General features: G+C 34.4%; 1 protein-coding gene and 1 long non-coding RNA gene across 2 annotated transcripts; both read right to left on the bottom strand.

The window, feature by feature from the left end:
- Positions 1 to 95: 95 nt before the first annotated feature.
- Positions 96 to 3695, bottom strand: LOC128036019 (uncharacterized). The gene is made up of 3 exons (XR_008192815.1): positions 3512 to 3695; positions 815 to 871; positions 96 to 181 (listed from the first exon to the last, which is right to left on the bottom strand). It is a non-coding gene; the product is annotated as an uncharacterized LOC128036019 (long non-coding RNA).
- Positions 3696 to 6140: 2445 nt separating this feature from the next.
- LOC128036033 (uncharacterized) lies at positions 6141 to 7015 on the bottom strand. Its single transcript, XM_052626560.1, has 4 exons — positions 6869 to 7015; positions 6615 to 6752; positions 6467 to 6545; positions 6141 to 6322 (listed from the first exon to the last, which is right to left on the bottom strand). Exons 1-4 carry the CDS (start codon positions 7013 to 7015, stop codon positions 6141 to 6143), a joined length of 546 nt encoding a protein of 181 aa, XP_052482520.1.
- Between the last annotated feature and the right edge of the window lie 2037 nt (positions 7016 to 9052).

Raw genomic sequence — 9052 nt, 5'->3', positions numbered from 1 at the left:
GTCAAAATAAAGGAATAAAGCTGTTAATCGACAATAACCTGTTTAGCCAAAAAAAATAAAGGAGAGAGGGATGGGCAATAGAAAGCAAATCTGCCTTTTTCTTCTTCTGGGTAAGAAGCATGTCCATATGTCATTCTGACGAAGCACCAAGCTATAGGCCTCTTACATTTAGCTCCTCCTTCTGCACCAAAATGCCTCCAACCAAAGGTCAAAATAGGATTCAAACCCAGGTCAACGAAATTACAGAATGACTTTACAGCTATTAGTTAGCAAGCATCCTAGTGCAAATAGAAGACTTTGGTATTCTTGCATAACTGCATACGTGTAACCTCTCAAACCTGGCCTAGATGTTATGGCTGAATTCTAAAAGGTACATTAGCCATCATAATGGTCAAATAAATCTGTTTGGTTTTAAAAAAATCACTATTTTGATCAATTTCCAAAAAAACTTAGCGTGGTTGCCTTAGGTTTATTTAAAACATCAGATTGTTAGGTTGCCTATAATTTAAGTTCAATTTATTAGAAACTCGTGTCGTTTGAAAAAAAAAACTCAATTGATTTCATCAGTAAACATTTAAAATTACGTTTCATCACTATGCAGCGGAAAAATGTGATGTCCTTGATCTTATAAGAAAATTCGTGTTTTAAATCATATTAAGCCGGTTATTAAATTCGTTCGGTTTTCACAAAAAAATTTCATGCATGCAAAATCCCAAATAAAAACAACGCATACCACGGTTCATTATTAATAAAATTTACAGTCCCAAAAATAAAACCAAAATAAATAAAGTAAAATTAAAAATACTTTATTAACTGAAAATCTGAGACGAGACCTCCGTATGACGAATCCAATCCTAACCTTGAGGGTTATCTGTAAGGAGTAAATTAAATGGGTGAACTTGCAAGTTCAGTATGAGTCTTAATCATAAGAAATCAGTGTACCAAAGATCACAAAAGCATGCAAGTAAATAGAGATAATAGTAACAACAGTGTCACAGATCACAGTGTTTCAAAATATACAGAATCACAGAGTTCTCAGAATGTATGTACATGTCCATGGATGTCAGTGCAATTTCCTATCCATCCATCCGCTACACACCATGAGTTCCCCAGAACTCATCTATCCGTACACACCATAACAATAAGAGCCGTAGCTCATTGTGGATAAATCACCAGTAACAATAATATTTGCAGATAAAATGACAATAATTTGTGGTTAAACTGCCAGTAAAAAGTTTGCGGACGAACTGCTAGAACTCCGAATAATACTCCAATGTTGCAGCTATACTGCCAGAACTCCAATATTTGCGGATTATCCGCCATAACTCTCATATTTGCGAATAAACCGGCAGAACTACACAATCATCAATCTTTCCAACCCATACAACAGAATCACATAACATGCATGATAGAATAGGTACAACACAGAATAGTGGCATGTTTTAACATACGATCAGTAATTCAGTAACAGTGGCATGTTTTACATGCAATTAGTAAATACAGAATAGTAGGCATTTTCTCATACATTCGGGAAACATGTGATAACAATACCATATCATACATTAGCAGTCTATGCATACTCAGCCATAGCAGACAATCAGTAATTACAATCAACACTTACACATTCAATTAATCCCAAATAAAGGCTTTGCACATTCGGCTATCACCTTTTAGCACTTACCATAATCGACAATCCCGTATCTAACACAAGGCTATTCGGCTAAGCACAAAAATCAACATGTACAATTAACCAACATGCATATCACATAATTTACAATTATCACCAAAACACCCAAAGGTAAGACCCACACTTGATTAACGCGAAACCAAAACTCTATCGCTATTCTGCAACTCCTACGTTTTAGATATAACTAGATCCAATTCAGATCTGTACCCAACACAGAGAATGAACTAAAATTAAGTCCTTAACCACCCTGTAGGGTTCAACCATAACAGAGGAAAGAGAGTGGCTTTTCGGATTTGGTTTTGGAGATCAATGCTTACTCTATTTTGGCTTATAACGGGATTGCGAACAATAATCCGATACCACTACTTCTTAACCACTAAGTCTAACTCAATCTTATTTAAACTCTTACAACATTTATTTTTAAAACAAGGTGTGACACTTACTAGGATTTGAAGTAAAATTTGCAAAATAATAGAAAAGATGCTAGGAAAAGGAATGAAACTCGGGTTTCAATGACAATGTAACTAATACTTAATGATTAGACCAATAACTCATTTATTTATTAAATGCACAAAGATAATTTTAAAAATCGGGACGTGAACACTTCACAAACCAGATTCTACTAACCCGATTTTTGGGATGTGATGATAAGTGTTAATTCCAATAGCAAAAAGGATCACAAACAATCTATTTCCGATCAGAGAAAGTTCATCAATAAATAAAAGGTATGCACCATTTCTTGAAAAATACTACCTGTAAATGTAATAACAGTAAATTATAGACAACAAATGAGTGTTCGGTCTAGTGGTCCAATTCTAAGTTTGTGTGCGAGAGGCCCCGATTCTCATAATGCCCAACTCCTTCTTTTCAACCATCTTTTATCCATTTGAAACTTTACGCAAGAAGAATGTGTTGCAAAGTCATCTTTTAATGCATTAGTTGTTTTCTGACCAGATATTTCAAAAACTAGTTGCAAAATTAAATACAATCAGGAACAAATCTATATGTAATATCTTTTAATAGTAAGTTATTCTACATAATTGTAATTTTAATGTATTCAGATGAAAGATATTGGCCGTAACCCTGCCAAAAAAGGAATCAAATTAGCACCTAACAACCTACATTTACGGAGCAAGCTTAAAAGGCTTTAATGGCACCTCCCCTTACTGCCTCAGTAAAAAACTTTGCCATACAGTTTGCAGAGCCCCCGAAACAAAAGGATTAGGGACACAGCATTTAATGGAACAGTCACTAACAGCCTAATTGTCCAATAAGCTCATCTTTAAACCATTCTTCTACATCATTCAATAGACAGACATCCAAATTTATCAGATTATTGAAGAAAAAGGGCTAATGACTAAAAAGAATTTACGTTAAACATCAAAGGTTGGGCATTTACTATAATTCAACCAGCATTCAAATTTCAAACAAGTTAGCGGATAGAAATCCAAATTTACAAGATTTGAAGGAAAGAGATAATAAGTAAAAGCAAATTTATTCAATTAATCATCAGAATCCAGCTTCAACTCAACTTTAATTAAAGAGTACACCACTCTAGAAATTCGTGAAGACAAAACTCCTTTCTATCATAATATACAAATTATAAGAGTTAGCCTAACCCTAGGCTAGGCTCCAAGAGGTTAAAAAAAAAAAAAATTCATGTAAAACTCTAAAAAATACATAGGGAGAATTTGAGAAATCATCGATCGAGAAACTTTCACTTACCATTAAGCAAAAATTTCACCACAAATTAGCAAACAGTACAGACAAAAAAAAAACACGAGAACTCGTCAAGCAACATAGCATCAACATATAAGCGGTTACCGCTTAGTTTCCGAGGAGTCGGCGGGTCATTTCCTTGGCTGTTCGCCGGAACCGGACCGGCAAGGAAAGGGAGCGAAGAATGAAGACTCGGGTTCAAACTCAAAATGGAGCCGCCAACCGAAAACCGGTATTTTCGTTTGCGATTTTGGGTTCGAAATAATTTTCAAATTATTTTATTAGCAAACATTCCTTTGGGCAGTAAATGTCAAAATTTAATATTTCATGCCCTCGCAAATTAAATTAATTTTCAAAGTGGCTCAATTATAGTTTTACTCCTTCTATTATGCTTAAATTTTAGATTTTATCTGTATATTTCAATTTGATGCAATTTGGTCCATCTAGTTTTATAACATCATTAGCTATCAGAAATAGTTAAGATTGTTAGTTATTCTAGTTAAAACGCTTAGGTGAACTTTTTAAAAATATATTTTAACTCATCAAGCTGGCAAGATTTTTCTTTTCTCTTTTGCATCGCAAAGGTTTTAAGAAAGAATTCACACAATTATTTTAATAGAAATAATTAGTGACGATAATTATTTGGGTTAATTGATGACTTTATAAAAATAGAGACCAAATTATGTCGAATTAAAGTGAATATTAATATTAAAAAGTAAAAATATTAAATCATGAATTTAAATATAGTTGAGGACCAAACTAAAATTTGACATTTAAAATAGTAAAGGATTATGTTATTGTTATACACACAAAGTATGGGGTAAATTACACCGCAGGTCACCCTAAAATAATGACTCTTATTTTAGCCACTTAAATTTTTTTGTCAACTTAGTCACTCTGATTAAAATAATTGTTCTAATTGGTCGCTCCATTAAAATTTCCGTTAATTCACTAACAGATTGTTGGCGTGGCAATTTTTTTACTTTTGACTAAAGTTAGGGATTTCTCTAAAATTAGTCAAAAACTTTTATTTATTTATTTGCAATATGAAAATTTCAATATTAGCATCATCAACATTTGAATCCTTTTTAAGAAAAGAGAATCCTCCCACCCACCAGCATAACACCAACGGCCACCCTATCGCCACAGACTACCACGATTATAATCCCCGAAGGAAAATAAACCAAAAATTATGCTATATGTTCCTTCTATATGGCTTTTTGTTGAGGCTTTGAGTCCATGGTCAAACCCCATGGCTTGAACCAGTCAACATGAGTAGTTCACTTGCCCTTGCTTTAATTACCTCTCATTTTCTCAGCAAACAAACATCACAACGCATAACCAAAAAAAAAAATGATTAGATGCATGAACAAACATGGATACGAGGATTTTGAAGAAACTAATGAATAGTTCGAAATAGGAAGTATATATTGCAAATTTAGGGTGATTGATTTTCTGTTTTAAAAAACTCTTTATTGTTGTTTATTGTAGATAAAAATATTTTTTAGAGGGCCGAAATTAAATTGTATATTTTTACGATAGTAAAAATGCGATTTCACTATTTTAATAGTTTATATCTTTATAATTTTTAAAGGATTCAATCAAATTTTTATTATTTTTTGGGGGGCCAAAATACAATTTTACCATTACTAATTTAAAATTTGATAAATTATAAAAGACATAAATAAATAAAAATTCATTGTAGGGGGGGCCAGGGCCCCTGCCAGCCCCTCTTGGCTTTGCCACTAAGGCCAACCAGGTTAAGCTGAAAGATGATGATTTGGAACGGTTGGCATCAGTTCGATGATTTGGCTTGTTATTAAACCATCTAGAGGTGCTCATGGGCTAGGTCTAACCACGATGTTAACATATTTTACACTTGCCTAAGTCCAGCAAGGTTCGAAATTTGGCCTTAAAATTTTACCTAAACTCGCTCATATTTGCAAAAGACTAACCCAAACCCATTTTAGGCATGTCCATATTTTTATTTTTTTATTTTTTTAAAAATATTTATTTTATTTTATTTTATTTTAATATTTAATAATTTTATATATCTTTTATTTATTAAAATTTTTTATATAGTGATCTTAACATTATTTTAATGTTTATATTAGAGTAGTATTATATATTTAGTATATGTTTATTTTTTTAAATGTGTTATAAATTATATAATATATAAAAATAACATAATATAAAGTATTATAAACTTAAAACGGGTCGAGCTGGGCTCAGGCCTTGAATGTTCAAGATTGAGCCCGACCCATATTTTAAATGGGCCTAATATTTTTACCCAAATCCTTCCAAATTTTGGACAGACCTTCAGGCCTGGATGAGTAATACGAACCATGAATAGGTCTAGTACCATCCAATTCTAATTATTAAAAGTTTTTTTTTTTGGTGAGAAAAAAAACTTACAAAATTAAGTTATTGAATTGGAAAATAAATTACAAAAGATTCTTCTCTTTATCAGCTTTGATAAGTGCTGAGACTGCTTCTGGGGGGGTTTCAATTAGTCGAAGATCTTCCTTTTCTCCAAAGGCCAGTTTGGCTATTAGATCAACATTTCGATTTTGCTCCCTAGGAATGTAGCGTAGGAGCCAACTACTTTTTTGGGATAGGATGTGACGTATCCTTCTAATTAAAGCAGAGTGTGAGGTTTTCAAGGCACTTCATGAATAGCTTTAACTGCCTCCAAGCTGTCAGATTGAATTACCACATTGGCATCACCTCTTCGCTAGATGAGTTTTAGGCCGTCAAGAATACCCCAAAGTTCCGCATCAAGGATTGAGCAATTACCTAGGTACTTGTTATAACCTAGGATCCATTCTCCATTTTTGCCGCGCTGCACTCCCCCTGCAACTGTATCCCCTGAGTCCACTTGAACGGCACCATCTGTGTTGAGGTAAGTCCACTCTCCTGCCAATGGTTCTCCACGAGTCATTTTGATTTCAACGTCCGCAACCTGTCTACTTGCCAAGGAGAAATGCTTGGCCTAAGATGCCAAGGTTTTAATTATCTTCTCTAGGCTCCACAATTTTCCTTGAAAAATGAAGAGGTTACGATTCTTCCATAGGCGCCAAGCCAATAATCCAAAGAGGCACGCCCAGTTAGCTTCCGCACCGTAGGAACTTGGGTTAACCTGTAGATTAAGAGAACCATTCGTTCAGAGCGTTAGAAAAAAGTTAAATTGTTAGGTTCTCGGGATTACCTGTTTCCAAACTTCTTTAGACAATGTGCAGTCCCGGATGACGTGTAAGATATCCTCTAATGAATGACCACAAATTGGACAAGAGGGGTCCTCTGCTAAGCCATGCTTAGCCCTTTCCGCAGTAGTAAGGAGCCTTTGCTTATGAACAGTCCAAAAGAAAAAAATGAACTCTTTGCGGTCCTAGGAGTTTCCACGCTTTCTTCCATAATTCATCTTTGGGGCTCCAAGACTCTCCTTCAACATTTTGAAAGCACTTTTAATGGTGAAAGCTCCGGTTGAAGTATGACACCAAGATAGTCTGTCAGGTCCTTCAAGTAGATGTGGGGGTGGGATGCCCTTGATATGGCCAATGATCTCATCTGGTAACCAAGTCTACAAGAGGTCAAAGTTCCAATTGCCATCCTCTGTGGTCTATTCTCTAAGCAGGCTGTCGGGACTAATATTGATGTGATTAGGGATATAGTTGATAAGGGGGCCAACATTAGGGATCCAGGGGTCCTTCTAGCATTGGATTTTATTCCCATTACCGACTGACCATATGATGTTTTCGCGCAAGAGGCCCCAGACTTTAGAGAGTGACTTCCAAAGAAATGAGCTTCAAACCCCTCTTAATGTTGTCAGGTAAAGAACCGTCCAACCCGTATTTTGATCTGATGACTCGAACCCATAAAGCCTCTTCGTTAGAAACCACATTGTATCCAAGCTTCAGCAGGAAGGATATGTTTTGGTTACGTAGCTGTCTCATACCCAACCCACCGCAGTCCTTTGGTTGGCATACAGAGTCCCAACCTACAAGTGACATCTTCATCCTATCGTCTGTGGTGCCCTAGATGAATGTCCACGCCAACCTTTCAATTTCATCGCATATTTTCTTAAGAATCATCATGGATTGCATGAAATACCCTGGGATGGAAAGGAGAACTGACTGCGCTAGGGTGGTTCGACCAGCGATAGATAGTTGACGCGCGTCCCAACTTTGTAGCTTCATTTAAACCTTTTCCACCACAAAGTACATGGTGCTATTTGTAACTCTTTGATGGAAGAGAGGAACTCCAAGATAATGTCCAAGATCATGAACCTTTTGAAACCCAAGCATATTGCTAAGCATGGATGACACATACTCCTCAACACCTTTAGAGAAGAAAATATTTGTTTTCCTGGGATTGACCTTATGTACTGAGAGCTCAAAAAAGTTATGGAGGATTTCCTTTAGCAATTTGTCGTGTTTTGCATCCGCTTTGTAGAATATGACAAGGTCGTCACCAAATAAGAGATGAGAAAGAGGCGGTCTCGAGCGGGAAATGCGTATAAGATTCCAGAATCCTCTCGATAGTGCCGAGTTGATAGAGTGACCTAACCATTCCATGCAGAGGACAAACATATATGGAGAGAGAGGCATCCTTGTCTAAAGTTTTTAAGCCTTCATAATGTTATGTTTGGTCGACCATAGAGTTTGCCAATTTTGGATGGCTCAGCTACATTGTTTTGAAGATTGGATTTTGGCTAAAAATTGCTATTTTTACATCCACTACCATGCATATTGGGCTTTTTCCAGAAGGTTTTGAAAACCAAAAACTATTTGAAGTAGAAACAATGATATGAATCTTCTTTTTAACCTTCCAACAATCAATTATTCAATGAAATCAATTATTCAATGAAGCTGTGCACTTTGCTGTGTTGGAAGAAATGACATTGAGATTACCATATTCTCTCTTCTTTAACAGGGTATAAATGTTGATAATTTTATCATTTAATTTTCATGTTGCAAATAAATTTAAAAAAGTATTTTGAATTAATTATAGAGATGTTCCTAACTTTAGTAATAAAAAATCATGTTAGCAATCCATTAGTGGATTAGTGATTTTTAATGGCGTAGATTAATTCGAGTAATTATCTTAATTAGAGTGATTAAATTGACGATTAATAATTAAAGTAACCAAAATAAGAACGACTCTATTTTAGGGTGACCTTTTATGCAATTTACCCTAAACTAAAATATATTTTGTAATATTCAATTTGTTGGATGATGTCATCATAGTATTTTAAAACTAATTTATAAAATTAACTAAACCAAAACCTAATTTCAACATTTTTATACATTAGGACAAATATCATCCAATTGTATAAAAAGCATCAAAATATATGTCAGGCCGTCATATATTTTTAAAAATATACTACATCACTGACCGAGTTTTAGTTTGGTTGACATCAATATTATTACTAATGTAGGAAGACGTAAGTCCGAACGCACTAAAACGCATTTATCTTCTTATTTAAAAATTAGAGAGAAATTATAAGTAATTCTAAACATTGTATCAATATATATACATATTTAACCTTTTTTTCAAGACTAAAAATACATATTTTGAAAAGTAGGATTAAATCTGCAAAAAAATGCATACTATATGAACTTCATATAGAATTTAACCCTTTTTTTG

The sequence above is a fragment of the Gossypium raimondii genome, chromosome 13 (genome assembly GCF_025698545.1).
Source record: "Gossypium raimondii isolate GPD5lz chromosome 13, ASM2569854v1, whole genome shotgun sequence".
NCBI classification, from domain to species: domain Eukaryota; kingdom Viridiplantae; phylum Streptophyta; class Magnoliopsida; order Malvales; family Malvaceae; genus Gossypium; species Gossypium raimondii.
This window is presented reverse-complemented; position numbering and strand designations above follow the sequence as displayed.

Excerpts from the sequence above, each read along its gene's own strand:
- LOC128036033 (XM_052626560.1), bottom strand. The coding sequence starts at position 7,015 with ATGGCAATTGGAACTTTGACCTCTTGTAGACTTGGTTACCAGATGAGA. Across the intron at positions 6,753-6,868 it reads CGGAGCTTTCACCATTAAAA|CAAAGGCTCCTTACTACTGC; the intron begins GTGCTTTCAAAA and ends ACTGTTCATAAG. Across the intron at positions 6,323-6,466 it reads TTGGCGCCTATGGAAGAATC|GAGAGTGGACTTACCTCAAC; the intron begins GTAACCTCTTCA and ends AACCATTGGCAG.